General features: G+C 42.1%; 1 protein-coding gene across 8 annotated transcripts in view; it reads right to left on the bottom strand.

Moving 5' to 3' along the window:
* The window catches only part of LOC112248338 (guanine nucleotide exchange factor DBS), a 69,498-nt gene that overhangs the window by 37,271 nt on the left and 15,611 nt on the right, over nucleotides 1-16,616 (bottom strand). For all 8 annotated transcript variants that reach the window (XM_024417296.2, XM_024417322.2, XM_024417279.2 and 5 more), the window contains exons 3-15: nucleotides 12,593-12,707; nucleotides 8,959-9,049; nucleotides 8,475-8,594; nucleotides 7,800-7,916; nucleotides 7,565-7,714; nucleotides 6,817-6,941; nucleotides 6,541-6,655; nucleotides 5,971-6,090; nucleotides 5,592-5,783; nucleotides 4,958-5,149; nucleotides 4,660-4,846; nucleotides 3,748-3,854; nucleotides 1,350-1,438 (exon numbers count right to left, since the gene is read on the bottom strand). In XM_024417296.2, coding sequence (XP_024273064.1) covers nucleotides 1,350-1,438; nucleotides 3,748-3,854; nucleotides 4,660-4,846; nucleotides 4,958-5,149; nucleotides 5,592-5,783; nucleotides 5,971-6,090; nucleotides 6,541-6,655; nucleotides 6,817-6,941; nucleotides 7,565-7,714; nucleotides 7,800-7,916; nucleotides 8,475-8,594; nucleotides 8,959-9,049; nucleotides 12,593-12,707 — 1,720 coding nt within the window. The remainder of the gene's footprint in view (nucleotides 1-1,349; nucleotides 1,439-3,747; nucleotides 3,855-4,659; nucleotides 4,847-4,957; nucleotides 5,150-5,591; nucleotides 5,784-5,970; nucleotides 6,091-6,540; nucleotides 6,656-6,816; nucleotides 6,942-7,564; nucleotides 7,715-7,799; nucleotides 7,917-8,474; nucleotides 8,595-8,958; nucleotides 9,050-12,592; nucleotides 12,708-16,616) is intronic.

The raw sequence follows: 16,616 nt of genomic DNA, 5'->3' as shown, positions 1-16,616 counted from the left end.
AGAGCCTTTCTTACCCCATTCCCTGATTTCACTTCTCCTTAAATGTCAGGCTGCAAACAATGAGCAAACACAATTTGCTTTAAACCACATCCTGCTCACTAAATCATTCCATATGAACTCTGCTCCCCCATCTCTCCCTTTCTTACAGTCTGGGCCCCCCAATAAGGTAACATACAGCATTTAGTGACTCTGCAGAAAGGAATTCACTGTGAAACTAACTACTCTCTGAAATAAGCTAACTAACCCCACCTTCAAACATAAAGCACTTCACAATGTTTGCTAAGGGTCTTTAACATTCTCTACAATTATAAATCTGGCATGTGTAATTAAGAAATCGGAATGATTGGCTGTGAAAATGTGGATTTAGTATGGATCTCTAGCGGCCCTAGCCTACAGCAGGCGTTTCCAAAACTCTGTCCTTCATTTACTTCTTTTTTTAATCTGGTTTTTATCTGTTGCTACTTTATGCTCCAAAAGAGACATTGTCAGGGACATCACAGCCTATATGTGTGTTTTATGAAAATCTCATGTACAAAAAAAAACCTTATGCATAAATACCCAGAACTGTTACAGGACATTTGAACATATCAGGTGACATACCATATGTACATATGCTTCTGTACGTCTCATTTCAATGTCATGCAAATACACATGGCCTACATTGACTGCTTCTAATGCCTGTGCTTGGCAGTGGAGGGGAGTGCAAATATCATTCACTTCCTGTACCTATTTTATTTCTGTCTTTCAGCCACATCCCTTTGAGATTGAGCCACTTTCTCACTTGCTCAGAACCTCAAAAGAGGTTTCCAAATATAAAAATGTCTGTTGAGTCAGAGACTGTACCCATGCAACAGGGAGTACACTCCTACGAACCGTAACAGTTACAATAAAGACAAGATTCATAATGTGATCGACTTATCGAGTATTAATAAACTTAGTGTGCTCCATATCAGGAGGCACTGTGCAGGTTGAAATTAGAGCAAGAGACATTCCACACAGCAGTCACAGAGTGTGTGGTCACCTGGGTGCTAACAGCCAGCCGGCAGCCTTTGCCTCGATAAAAGTGTATCTTCATCATCGCTACAAGCCCTTTCTTCAGACCACTGTACTGTAAATGCTATGCTCTCCTAACCTCGTCTCTCAATTTTCACTCTCTCTCGCCCTGTGACCTATTTCAAAGTTTCTTCAACTAACACTAACTAATGGTGGAGGAAAAAGCAGTCCCTTGTAAAATGTCGCCAACCTCATCACTAGCCACAGTGTGTGAATGCAGTGGTTTTGAAAAAGAGCAGAGCGAAAGAAACAGGAAAGATACTGTATATGGGCAGAGAACAGAAAGAGACATTTACCTCCGTCTGTTTGAAAGACTCTCCTCTGTCTCGTTCGTCACCAGGACGTGGCTGGAACCTCCCTGGCTTGCCTCATGCATTACCTCAATCTGAGGACACAAACACACATCGTTGCAGTCATGGACAGGTGAAAGGGTGACACATACTGTACATACCTTGGAGGCCCCTATTTCCTTTCAAACATCACCCTCGTGGTCATAGTGCTAACATTTAGATACGATGAGTGGCTTATCATGCATGACTAGAACTTTATGCAAACTGGAAACCATATATCCGGAGCCTGCTGCATTTATTGTAGCTGGGGATTTTAACAAAGCTAATCTGAGAACAAGGCAACCTAAATTCAATCAGCATATCGATTGCAATACACGAGCGAGTAACACTCGACCACTGCTACTCAAACTTCCGTGTAGTTATTCCCTCCGTAAGGCAATAAAAAAGCAAAATGTCAGTATGGAGACAAAGTGAAGTTGCAATTCAACGGCTCAAACACGAGACATATGTGGCAGGGTCTACAGACAATCACGGATTACAAAAATAAAACATTGACATCTTGCTCCCAGACAAATTAAACAACTTCTTTGAGGACAATACAGTGCCACCGACACGGCCCGCTGTGGGCTCTCTGTGGGCTCTCCTTCTCCGTGGCCGACATGATTAAAACATTTATACGTGTTAGCCCTCGCAAGGCTGCCGGCCCAGACGGCATGCCTAGCCACTACAGCTCAGCATTCAACACCATAGTACCCTCCAAACTCATCATTAAGCTTGAGACCCTGGGTCTCGACCCCACCCTGTGCAACTGGGTCCTGAACTTCCTGACAGGCCGCCCCCAGGTTGTGAAGATAGGAAACAACATCTCCACTCCGCTGATCTTCAACACTGGGGCCCCACAATGGTGCATTCTCAGCCCTCTCCTGTACTCTGTGTTCACCCACGACTGCGTGGCCACGCACGCCTCCAACACAATCATCAAGTTTATAGAAGACACAACAGTGGTAGGCTTGATTACCAACAACGACGAGACAGCCTACAAGAAGGAGGTGTGGGCAGTTGAGTGTGGTGTCAGGGAAATAACCTCTCACTGAATGTCATCATCAAGAGATGATTGTGGACTTCAGGAAACAGCAGAGGAAGCACCCCCCAATCCACATCGACGGGACAGCAGTGGAGAAGGTGGAAAGTTTAAATTCCTCTGTGTACATATCACCGACAAACTGAAATGGTCCACGCACACAAACAGTGTGGTGAAGAAGGCGCAGCAGCGCCTCTTCAACCTCAGGAGGCTAAAGAAATGTGGCTTGTCACCGAAAACCCTCACTAACTTTTACAGGTGCACAATTGAGAGCATTCTGTCGGGCTGTGTCACGGCCTGGTACAGCAACTGCACCGCCAACAACCGCAAGGCTCTGCAGAGGGTGGTGCGGTCTGCATAACGTATTACCGGGGGCAAACTACCTGCCCTCCAGGACACCTACAACACCCAATGTCACAGGAACGTAAAAAAGATCATCGAGGACAATAACCACCCGAGCCACTGCCTGTTCACCCTGCTGTCATCCAGAAGGCGAGGTCCGTACAGGTGCATCAAAGCTGGGACAGAGAGATTGAAAAACAACTTCCATCTCAAGGCCATCAGATTGTTAAACAGCCACCACTAGCACAGAGAGCCGGCTGCCTACCTACAGACTTGATATCATTGGCCACTTTAATAAATGGAACACTAGTCACTTTAATAATGCTATTTTTAAAATGTTTATATATCTCGCATTACTCATCTCATGTGTATATACTCTATACTGTGTCCTTCACTATCTATTCTTTACTATCTACTGCGTCTTAGCCGATCTGTCACTGCTCATCCATATATTTTATAAGTATATTCACTCATACCATCCTTTACCAGATTGTGTGTATTAGGTTTTGTTGTGGAATTTGTTAGATATTACCTGTTAGATACTGCTGCACTGTCGGATCTAGAACAATAAGCATTTCGCTACACTCGTAATAACATCTGCTAACCATGTGTATGTGACCAATTAAATGTGATTTGATTTAGAATGGCACATTATTCCTATTTATCAGACAGACGTGATGTGGTCAGGGCAAAAGGTGCGCAATTGATTTGAAACTAGGGTTTCTCATCCCCGCAGGGTTCCCTTGGGAAAGGCAGGAAACAGAAGATGTCTGATACAGGACACTCCCATGACTTCTTCTCCCAGACTCCCATTGACCAAGAGTTATGTTCTGATGAATTATACAAGAAGAATTAGCAGGACACTGTCATACAAATGGACCAGTGACTAACCTAAAAAACAACAGATGGTTGTTGTTGTTGTTGTCAATGAGGTTGAACCATTTCAGGTTCAATTGTCTAGAGGATGTCCACAGGTCTTACCTTGAGGCTCCCTTTGACTTTGCGGCTTACATTTTTCCTTTTTGCAAGCTCAGCTTCCGTGGGCTGCTTTGTGGCACTAGAGTTCTCTGAGATCCTTCGACTGAGGGCTAGAAATGGTTATAGAACAGGGATGGGAAAAGGAAGAAAGTTTTTTTTTTAATTAAGCGGAATGTTTGAAGGCATAGAGACATCTAGGGATCCTGTTTGAAACATCAGGAGTTTTGCCATTCTCTCTGTGTGGAACAACAGCAGGAGGCCCTGGCCCAAAGCTATGTCCTCCTCCTGTAGTAGGTCGAGTACCAAAGTGAATACAATATACTTCCTTTAAAAGCCTCAAGAAGTAAGGTTTTAAATACATACTTTGAATTAAACTAGAAAATGACTGTGCTTCCTGTAAAGTAAAGTACAGACTATATTTCAGTTTCAATAGCAATGAATAGGCTCTACAATGATCTTTCATTACGGGCAGGTAAAGTTTGAGGTTAGGTCATGTGGGGGGGGGGGACCATAACGATGGAAAGAGGTTTCAACTTTTTATCTGTGCCATTATGGAATCTGTGACAGCATGGGCAACGCCATTGAGGCTATCTCCATTTTAAAGTAGTCTGTTTTCTTCTAATTTTGTGTTTGAAAAAACTGTAAAGCTAATATTGGTGATTAACCGCCACAAATCTTGTCATTAATTCACTGTGGCCACTATATGGCAGTGATATAGCTTAAATTAATTTACAAACCATAGCACTCAATTTGAAGAAGACAATGCTCTGATCATTGGCTGATTGCTGTCAATCCATAGGAATCCCCACCCAGTTGACTACTTTAAAATGGTGGATGCTCTCAATGGCAATGCCAATGCTAAAAGGGGTTATTTCTAAGTTGAGTCCTTTCACTATCTCTATGGGGGAGACTTACCAGGGGCAGCGCAGGTGGTCTTGGGTGTTTTGTGGGGCGCAGGACGTTTGGGAGAGGACTCAGGCCGGGGGGCCACAGGCTGGACGGGCCGGGTCTGTTTGGCTGACAGCTTCTTCAGACTAACTTGTCTCTTCTCAAACATCTCCTGTACATCGTCCAGCCTCTTTAGAGCCTTTTGTACATTAGCCTGATGGAAAGCACAGATCAGGGATCAACAAATAGGACCATTGTTCTTCTGTAGGCTGACAACTCCAGGAATTAGGATTCCATGAGTGAATTAAGGGAGCACTGCACACACCTTGACTTCAATGTTGAGGACTAGCTCATACTGGTTGTGGATGTTCTTGAGGTCACTCAGTTGGTTCTCCTTGGCCGTCTCCAGGAACTTCTCAATGTCCTGCAGGGCTGCCTCAGCCCCTTCCTGGGACTGGCACTTGTCCACAGCCTGAGAGGCCAGCAGGTACACCCCCGACTCACACCACTGGTTCACCTACAACCACCCGAGAACACATGGATGAATGAACAACTACAGTAGCTACTGTCTAGGCTCCATATCAGTAGTATATCTAGGCTCATTTGCATGGCACTAATGTATATTTTTAACTACTAATGTTATAAATGGATGGCATGTATAGTTGTTTAGGAACCAAAAAAGAAGGTACTGATTGTATGGGACAATATACTGAACAAGCGTTTTTGAGACAGATAATATGAAAAATACAATTTTATTGAGTAAATGTATTTATTGCTTTGCTGAAAAAGTGGAAGTACCACTAACCTTGATGGAAGAGGGAAACTTTGTGAAAGTTATTTGAATTCATGAGAGCATGTGTAAATGATGTGTATAATCATGCAAACAATCTCTCCCTGAGGACATTGCCTTTTCTGACAGCAATATAGAGATGAGGAGCCTCTTATGTTATCCACCCCACCTTGTCTATGCCTTTGTGTATTTGGCGTGATTTGGAGAGGACGTCGTACTTCTTCTGGGCCTCGTTGGTGAAGTCATCACAGATGCGTCGGAGCTCCACACACTTGGGCCGTATGGAGTCCACAGAATAGTGGTTGCTCTGAATCAGCTGGTCCCCGTGTAGGGCGTGGAGCTGGGCCTTCTCTAACGACTCCTGATATGCATCAGACAGAGAGCCATTCATCTCACATGACCACGTTCGTGTTAGGCTCACATTCAATACAATCCAAGGCTGATGATCACGTGCTAATTAACACATAGTGGATACATTGTGCTTTGTTTTGTCTTGTAAGGTGTAGATGTTACATCTCATATAACGTTTGTTATGTGACTGGGCTGACCTGAGCCTTCTCCTCTAAGGTCTTGAGGTCCTTCAGTAACATATCTACCAGGGTGACACAGTCCCCAATGTCTGACAGGGCTGTCAGAGTCGCCATCAGACTGTCCAATGACACTTTCACCTGTGGAGGGGACAGCAGGAGGTTAAGGACTTATGTACAGTATTTCCCATTGTAGGAAGCCAGGTTCAGTAGTATTATGTTGACGCTGAAGCAGAGGCCCACAAGCATTTCGCTACACTCGCATTAACATCTGCTAACCATGTGTATGTGACAAATAAAATTTGATTTGATTTGATTTGATTTGATTTCCAAGCACATATGCTTGAGAGGAAGCGCTATATACTGTAAGTGTGAGGTTGCAAACATAAAAAAGTGTAATTAAACTGAGAAATTGACGGGTGAGCAACTATTTTTGGACAAGGTGTTACATTGTAACGGCTACTTCTAATTGCTGTCTCTGGGGGAACACAAATAGCCAGGCTGTGTCCTGTTCAGCTTTCTTTGTTAACATGATTAAGCTAAACCTGCTGACTACAGCAGTCAGTGACTCTGTCACAGAAACATACGTACCTCTCGGAAGTCATGCTCAAAATGGCGGAACTGTAGGCACTGCTCCAGTTTGAGGTGATGTTTAGACCAGAACTGTTCAAAAGCGTTTTCTGTCTCATCTAGCTGGGCCAACAACCTGAAATACAACATGGACATATAACATCATTTGCAGCATCTTTATACACCTCTGGAATATACTCTTAGTGAGAAATTAAATAAGTTAAATCATTTGTGAACCGAACACATACAAATGATTTAATTGGGAGCTTCTATCTCCAGTAGGTCCCAGTAACCAACCTTTCCACAGTGATGTGGTTCTCCATCTCGTCTGGGTTTAGCTGGTGGTTCTCAGACTTGGCAGCCTGCTCTTTGATACAGCCCAGTAGAGTGATTCCCTGTTTCATCGCTAATTTCAGTTCATCCTGTCAAAATGAAAGAATTCATTAAATACCATAATAAACCGGGTGGTTCAAGCCCTGAATGCTGATTGGCTGAAAGGTTGGTAACCAGTTTATAATAGCAATTAGGCACCTCAGGGGTTTATGGTATATGCCCTATATACCACGGCTAAGGGCTGTATCTAGGCACTCCGCGTTGCGTCATGCTTAAGAACAGCCCTTAGCCATGGTATATTGGCCATATACCACACCTCCTCTGGCCTTATTGCTAATATAAACTGGTTACCAACATAATTAGAACAGTAAAAATACATGGTATACGGTCTGATATACCACGACTTTCAGCCAATCAGCATTCAGGGCTTGAACCACCCGATTTATAATGGTATTGCTGGTTTGGGAATAGAATACTCTGATTATTATCTAGGCCATTAGATGCTTATGGTTAAACTACAATGCCACAGGCTATGATAGAACCCATTCCCCTGTGTATTTGATCACACTACTGTATGTGAATGTAACTAATAGTAAACTAACAAATATCAACACAATCTTCAGGTGTTGAGGATGCTAGCCATGAGTACAAGTAAACCATTGTAGGAAGCCAGGTTCAGTAGTATTATGTTGACGCTGAAGCAGAGGCCCACCTTGAGTTTGTCGTGCTTCTCAGTGTGAGTAGTGAGGAGGTCTTTGGTGCACTGCACATCATTGGGCAGCTCCGTCTCTGCCAGGTCTATACCGAACTTCTGCAGCATTTGAGCCGTGGTCTTCACCGTCACAGCAAAGTTCTCAATGGCCTGACAACAAAAAACACACACACTCGTAATGTTTCCAGTGAGTCCAGAAAATAACTGGTGTAATGCCAATGTCATGGTAACTCACTGTCCGGCGGTGGATCCACTGGCTGTGACAGTAGTCCAGGTTCCCACCAAGCTCACATGTTAGCTGGCCCTTATCCACGTAGCCATATAAGTCAGATAGGGAGTTGAGCATCACAATCTGTAGGGAAACAAATTCACATACATTGCTGTGTGTTATAGATGTTAGGGCATCTTCTGCATTATCAGTCTCGGTTTTCTCATCTGATTTTAGGGTTAGACAATAATTGTCACGGCATAATGTTAATATAGGCTTCTGTGTTTTTTTGGTTTACTCCATTTCTCTATTTCCACTTCCTCACCAGTAAGGATGACACACACACGCAAGGTGATGAGGAGTCTGAGGAGGAGTTGCAACTTTTATCTTCGAAAATGTGTACAGTTACAGTATACTGTAGGCGTCTGGGGATAATGCAGGAGAATTGGCCTTCACCAAAAAAATGTATGAAGGGATATACAGGTGTATGTTGTCACATTCTACAGCTTTCTATAAACAAGGAAAACATGCAGTGAGTACATAGTCATTGTTCTAACAGTTAGTTTACAGGTGAACATCACACTCCGATGCAACACTCCACATGACATTAGGTCAATCACTATCTCACACCCAGACACAGAGGAAAGGTTTCTAAGATGATCTACGAGTTGGACAGGGTGAGTGGTAGCGAACCATTCTTACCGGTACCTTCATTTTAAAGTCATCCCGGTGCAGCTTCATGCCAATATCAGCGATGGCCCTCTGGAAGAAACGGGAGGGCCTCAGCACCAACACCAGCTGGAGGTTCCCTGGAAATGCCCCCTAGTGGACACAGGTACAAAACACAGCTTCATACCATCTCATAGCCTTGTGTGGAGTTAGCCTTGTGTGAGGGAGCTTTGCTCTGCGCTTACTTTCAATTTAACATAATCTCAAGAATTTGCAGTAGATTATACTCCCCAAAAAATTCTTCATACAATACTTCCTGATATAGGAGCATTGGTAGCAATTATATTTTACAATGTTACATGATGCTGAGATAAAAATGCTTGGTCCCATTCTGTCTGTGGTGTGGCCAACTCCTCTATTGAAGTCAAAGACAGTGAGGAGTTAAAGCACAAACAGACTGGATAACCAGGCAAGAGATAAAAGCCCTGTCTGAAGTGAAAGATGGACATCGGCATACCGCTATCCGCGTCAGCGAGGCCTTCACTGAGCTCCATTTGTCCCGCCTGCGGTCGATGATTATAACGAAACCGATGCTGGCCACGTCCAAACTAGACAAAGGAAAGATGGGAATAAACACATGCGGTAGGTGTAGCTATCCAAGCATGCAGTCAGAAGACATATCCAAGCATGCAGTCAGAAGACATATCCAAGCATGCAGTCACAAGACATATCCAAGCATGCAGTCACAAGACATATCCAAGAGGGCACTACACTACACTCTTGTGCTCTGTCTCTGTACAGTTTAAACAGAGTTGACACAAAATCACTTCAGCACTTTTAGAGCCAGGCCATTATAGTTAACAGTGTTAGAGGAGCTGTGTAAACTTGTGTAATGTTTGGGGTCTTTTACAGGGAAGAGGTTTTTAAGTGAGGGCCATTAACATTCTCAATGTGTTACTCTGACAAAAAGGTGAATAAAGTTGCTCATGTCTAACATCTTAATGTGTTATCTGGCCGTAATACATTTCCTACTCAATTGAGCAACTTTTGTGTATTTTCCTGGCTGCGAGCAGCTGACATGAGACTAGATTAATGGTCCTCACGATGTACCATGAGAGAAAGAATGGCACATTTCTCAGGATGTGGAAAGAATTGAAAACGAATTGAAAATGCTACACCTCAAGAAATGTGTCTTGGGAAGTACCTTTGGATTTGCGGTTGGATGGGAGTTAGCCGGAACCACATCCCATACAGAGGGGATGAAGTGGCATTTCTTACTGGGCATAAACTAGTTGGATCAACATTGTTTTAATGTCATTTGTCAATGTATTGTGACATGGAAACTCTGTGGGAAATAATTGAATTTGAAAAAAGTGTTGTTTTGAAGGTGAAATGTCAACCACAGGATTATGTCATCATTTTGTCATAATCAAATTTAAACATAGACAAACCTTGAATAAAATATGTTGAATTTGTACCTTTAAGACCTAAGATCTTCAACGTTATATCCACTATCAGAAAAAAACGACAGGCTGGGCATCCCCTCCTACTGGAGAATTGATCTATATACAGCTATCCATTGGTCCCCCATCCAGGGTTTTAACCAAGGCCAGCCCTGCTTAGCTATGATATTTGTCACTGACTATTGCCAATATTAGATCATGAGAGTGATTGTTGAGAGATCTCCACTTAACAACGAAATAGATTCACTGTTGCTATTGAAGTCATTCCAAAGGGAATGACTTTCACTCAAATATCATCATTGATGCTATCAGGACTATATACTGTAGCATTTGCAGGCATCAACAGCAATTGTTTCAATTCAACCCAGAATTCAACAACAAAAAATAAATGACAATAGGCCAAGGGTTTCACGCAACGTTTGATTTCAAATGTAATTATATTTTGTGACATTGAGTTATGTTTGGTTGTCAACGCAACCAAATATTAACATTTGAAGGAGATGCATCTTCTGCTTGGACACACTAATTCAATATTATCTTACAAACTAATGCAACATTCAACCTTAAAATAAGTAATACATCCATGGCCACATTGAGGTTTCTTTAACTATAAATGTGTTATTATGTAATCATACAGAGCATGCATGTACAAGACAGCATGCATAGGTCATCGCAGATCTGTGGAGATCGTCACAATTGCTGTAATAATCTGCACAGAATGTCAAACGGCATTCACCACCTGTACTTTTAATGTAATTTCAAATGCATCCAGGTCATTTGGTTCTGCTTTTAGATGAAGCTCAGTATTCATCTGTTGTATAAATAAACAAAATATCTGATATTGTATTCACATTAGACTTTCTTTTAAATGGTTGAAAGCACATCGATAGACATTTGGGTGACAACTAAACCAAAAATTTGACATTGTTTTTCCATTCCAGACGGTTGAAAGCACAATGATCACAAATTGGAAATTCAACTCATTTAGGGCTGTCTTTTTGAGTGGGTGACAGGTTTTAATCTCGTTGATCAACGTCTCAACCAAATTGTACCCAATTATCCACGTTGAAATTATGTGGTGTACCCAGTGGGTTACGTCTATATAAACCAATGTCTTTCTTCAAGCCACACTCTTTAGAAACATTGCATCACTGCGCTGCTATAAGCATCACTCTTTAACCGGCTATTACCAAATATATAGTAGCATTCAGTGCCAGATCCCCGGAACAGGATCTGGCACCTCTCAGTTTTGTTCAAGAACCCATTTGCCAGTATCCGGTACCTTTCTTGGCATACTTTTCCCCCCACTATTTGCAATGTAATAAAAGCAATCAGAGCAAACAGAGTTAGTTCAGGTTGACTCCTCTGTAATTATCCTGCCCATTAAAAATCGTAATGTGAAAACATGCCTGATATTCTAAAAATTGATTTGTGTTGTGCCAGCCCGGGTTTATGGTTTGCGCAACATTGTAGCCTATGTCGACCAACGCCTATATAGACCAGAAGCAAGCCTGTATCTCTCACAGATCTAGAATGAGATTCACTTCCTATAATCTCTCTCTGCTCTGATAGACATGATCCTTGCAACTCATCTCTTCCGCGTTGCACTTCCTCATATCTTTCCGTATTGAATCATAGCCGCCGAAGGGAATTGGAGATGCTGCAGCACCCCTGATGAATTGAAATTCTAGGCTACATTTGCCAAAGTTACAGAATTACTCCTGTCTGATCATAAATACATCAAATAAATCAGAATGCTAGACCAGGAGTAGGCCTATAATTTAGCAACAGAGGATCAATAGTTTATGTAAAAAGAAAACAAAAATGCCTAGCTGTGGATTGTGTAGCCCAATCACTGGGCATAGCCTACAGTCGGGAAGGCGCGGGAAATCGGTCAGTGCAATCAAAACAGGCCTTAAGCAAATATTTATAGTAGGCCTACAATCGTGGGTAAAACACAGGTTGTAAAGCAAATGGATCCTGCTGTAAAGAGACGTCTAATCTGTCTGTAGGCTACCATGTTATCAACTTCCAAATAGCCCTGTTGAGCAAACAGCATTGTTTTACAAAGTCAAACAAGAAAGATAGAGCCTTTTTAAGACTAATAAGATCATTTCCTCCTCTAATTGTACAATATGTGTGTCTCCAAACACCTAGGACTTGGCTATTGATGGATTCGAGACAAGGTCGTTTTAATTGATCTCACATTCTCAGTTTGTCAGTGTTAAAGTAGCCTGTCATTTAGATAATTTGTGAGGTATTAAAAAATATTTGTCTAAAGTCTGCAGTCATCTAAAATGTTGAAGAATTGCATGAAATACGTTTATAAAAAGGTCACATTTTTTCCCTGACCCCAGGCTACAAAATATTTGCCCAATGTGTGCAACTTAAGCAAGCCCGTCTATTCAACTGCTCTATACCAGTATGCAAAAGCTATGATAATGCATGCAATACTTCATTCTTATATTTTTTCATGCGTTCTGGTCCTTCAGAGGCCCCAGATCACTCCGCTCTTGGGCTCACTTTTAGTTCTGGCACCTCCCAATTTACAAATTAAGCACTAAGCCTCTGTTCTACACTGTGGGAAAATAAAGTGCGCCAAAAGTGCTACTTTGATCTGAACTGCATAGCCATGGGTGAATATGCATGGTTGGAAAGAAAGCTATAAATGCATTGCTCCTACTATACCTGGGGATGCTGGTCAGATATGTTACAACATTCTGGAAGTCCTCCGCTACGAGGTCGCCGAAGCCTGAGTACTCCGGGAAGGTGATGATTGGGGCACCATCTTTCCCTCTTCCTCCTGCACACAGAGGGGTAAAACAATTGGTTGTTATAAATGTGTCCATTTTGTTACGTTCATTCTTTCACACCAGGCATTGACAGGGAAATAAACATTAATTGCACGCAGTCCTAGAAAAGTTATATTTACACTAATTAACCACAAGGTGGAAACATTGGGTTAAAAAATGTCAGCATTGTTTGCCAATGTTGGATATAATTTGATAATTTTTTGACAATTAAGTCATTATTTAATTATTTGAAACATGAAACTTAACAAGTTTGATAAGTGAATACGTTGATCTAACAGAAAGAAAAGTTTCTTATTAAATCCTGAAACAAATGAAGCAGCCATATTATAATGCATGATCCTATATCTCTACAATGAGAGATTGATCAGTCAAAGTGTACCACTATGCGAAAGCATTGTGGAGCAGCAAGGCCACCATTTATCTAAAGTGTTCCACCTCACTCAACATCATGCCCCCAGTGCTTACATTCATGGGTGGAGATCAGGGACTAGGGTTTGGCCTTATTATCTAGGTTGAATTCTTCTCAACGTCAAAACAGTTCCGTTTAGGATGACAGAGGGGAACAGCTGTAAATGGTATCTTTGTGCAAGGCTTTTATTTGCGGGAGGCAGTCTGATTTTCTACCTAAGGCTTGTGTCTGGGCACTCACTTTATCTGGACACATTACTCTCATTCCTGTGGAGCACGTCAAGAAACATTGCCTTTGATATTATTGGTCAGGTAACGGTAGCTCTTTACTTTCAACACGCATTGACTAACTTCTCCTCCTCTCCCTTCTCTCAGTCGGCTCTAAAAATGTACCAATCACACAGACAAGAATAACACCCTCCTCCCAAACTCCAACGCTGTCACTGTCTTTGTGCTAAAAGCAGCATTTTGTTCACTTCCTGTGCCATCTCGCCTGCCATCCATCCCACAGGGTGACATCTCACCTATCAGTCCTCCCAACCAGACACATCCAATCATCTGCTGATGGCAGAAGAATCCATACCTGCCGCCACAGGAGATCCTTTTACACATGTCAGGGCTCGTTGTCTACTTCTCTCACTGACAACAACACTACATCAGATAATAATCAGAGTTAGAAAATACAGCGCTGTCTGGAAAACTTCACTTAGCACCACCTCTTCAGGTATAAGTACTGCCTGAAAGTAATATTGGAGGAAAACCCATTGAGAGACCCACAGAATTTAAAAAAAACAGCTTGCGGTGTAGGTCATAAAACATTCTTGTGTTTTTTCCACAGTAAAATTACATAAGTTTGAAAGCTAGCTTTTCTGAGCCAGGGTTTTTAGACTGAGGCATAAGCTTGGCAGAAGTGCAGCAGGCCGACCCCTGGTTGTTTGACATGGGTGGGAAGGAATGGAAACAATCCCCATGGAGGCAGAGGCTTAGGTGTGGACGTCCCGCCCAATAACTACCCACAACTCCCTCTGTTATTGTCCCAGCTTAGGCCCTACACCTCTGCCACTTCTATGTCTCCAGTAACTAAAATATGGATATGCCAGAAGATGAAGACTCATTTATTTGTGCTCCAAGAAGGTTATGAGGGAAATAACGCAGAGATGGAAAATGTTTGAGAGAGTCTTCTGGGTTGATCTGTGAGCATACAGATATGATATAGGGGACTCAATGTTCTCACATACGTGTTAATAAGACTATACAGTACTGTATGTACAGTTGAAGTCGGAAGTCTATACACATTTAAATTTAAACTCAGTTTGTCACAATTCCTGACATTTCATCCTTGTAAAAATTCCCTGTCTTAGGTCAGTTAGGATCACCACTTTATTTTAAGAATGTGAAATGTAAAAAATAATAGCAGAGAGAATTATTTATTTCAGCTTTTATTTCTTTCACCACATTCCCAGTGGGTCAGAAGTTTACATACACTCAATTAGTATTTGGTAGCATTGCCTTTAAATTGTTTTACTTGGGTCAAACGTTTCGGGAGCCTTCCACAAGCTTCCCACAATAAGTTGGGTCAATTCTGGCCCATTCCTCCTGACAGAGCTGGTGTAACTGAATTGGATTTGTAAACCTTCTTGCTCGCACACACTTTTTCAGTTATGCCCACAAATTTTCTGTAGGATTGAGGTCAGGGCATTGTGATGGCCACTCCAATACCTTGACATTGTTGTCCTTAAGCCATTTTGTCGCAACTTAGGAAGTATGCTTGGGGTCATTGTCCATTTGGAAAACACACTTGCGACCAAACTTTAACTTCCTGACTGATGTCTTGAGATGTTGCTTCAATGTATCCACATAATTTTCCTACCGCATGACGCCATCTATTTTGTGAAGTGCACCAGTCCCTCCTGCAGCAAAGCACCCCCACAACATGATGCTGCCACCCCATGTTTCACGGTTGGGATGGTGATCTTTGGCTTGCACGCCTCCCCTTTTCCTCCAAACATAACGGTGGTCATTATGGTCAAACAGTTCTATTTTTGTTTCATCAGACCAGAGGACATTTCTCCAAAAAGTACGATATTTGTCACCATGTGCAGTTGCAAACCGTAGTCTAGCTTTTTTGGGCGGTTTTGGAGCAGTGGCTTCTTCTTTGCTGAGCGGCCTTTCAGGTTATGTCTATATAGGATTAATATTACTGTGGATATAGATACTTTTGTGCCTGTTTCCTCCAGCATCTTCACAAGGTCCTTTGCTGTTGTTCTGGGATTGATTTGCACTTTTCGCACCAAAGTACGTTCATCTCTAGGAGACAGCTCTTCCTGAGCAGTTTGACAGCTTTGTGGTCCCATGGTGTTTATACTTGCGTACTATTGTTTGTACAGAGGAACATGGTACCTTCAGGCATTTGGAAATTGCTTGGCTGATTTATTGTGATTTTCCCATGATATCAAGCAAACTGAGTTTGAAGGTAGGCCTTGAAATACATCCCAGGTACAAATTATGACTCAAATTATGTCAATTAGCCTATCAGAAGCTTCTAAAGCCATGACATAATTTTCTGGAATTTTCCAAGCTGTTTAAAGGCACAGTCAACTTAGTGTATGTAAACTTCTGACCCACTGGAATTGTGATACAGTGAATTATAAGTGAAATAATCTGTCTGTAAACAATTGTTGGAAAATTTACTTGTGTCATGCACAAAGTATATGTCCTGACCGACTTGCCAAAACCATAGTTTGTTAACAAGAAATTTGTGGAGTGGTTGAAAACAAGTTTTAATGACTCCAACCTAAGTGTATGTAAACTTCCCACTTCAACTTTATGTATGTACACATTCACTACTTCCGGATCCCAAAAAGTGGCCATTTCAGGCACTGAACAAAGCTTGTGAATATAGTCAGAGGAAATGGTTCACGGTGTAATGTCATAATGCTGTTATTGTCATGGAGCAGACCAGACAGGAGGCCGCTGAGGCGAGAATAGCTCATAATAATGGTCGGAACAGAGCAAATGGTATGGGATCAAACACCTGGAAACCATGTGTTTGATGTATTTGATACCATTCCACCGATTCCATTCCAGTCATTACCACAAGCCCGTTCTCACCAATTCGGGTGCCACCAACCTCCTGTGACCTCTGTCCACTCTGGGACGGGAAGTCATTAAGAGGCACTCCTATCGATCAACAGTATTAAAAAGGTTCAAGTCTGCTCACAACTCAATCATGATTTAAGGTCAACACCGGAAATGGCCTTTTAACTGATAATGTGACTTGAAAGGATATGACCCATTTCCTTTTTCTGTCTGCGATCCAAATGAATCATGAAACATTGCAATGTGTAGTACTATAGAAGCGATCACATCTCTCTAAGTGAGGATAATAATAGTCATTTCCATCCTTCGGACATCAATCTTTCCTCCTTCATAAAGGGAGAGGAACTACAATATATGCCTGTCTGTGTGTGAGGGAAGCAGGATTAAGGAGA

The sequence above is a fragment of the Oncorhynchus tshawytscha genome, linkage group LG01, assembly GCF_018296145.1.
Source record: "Oncorhynchus tshawytscha isolate Ot180627B linkage group LG01, Otsh_v2.0, whole genome shotgun sequence".
Taxonomy (NCBI): Eukaryota; Metazoa; Chordata; class Actinopteri; order Salmoniformes; family Salmonidae; genus Oncorhynchus; species Oncorhynchus tshawytscha.
This window is presented reverse-complemented; position numbering and strand designations above follow the sequence as displayed.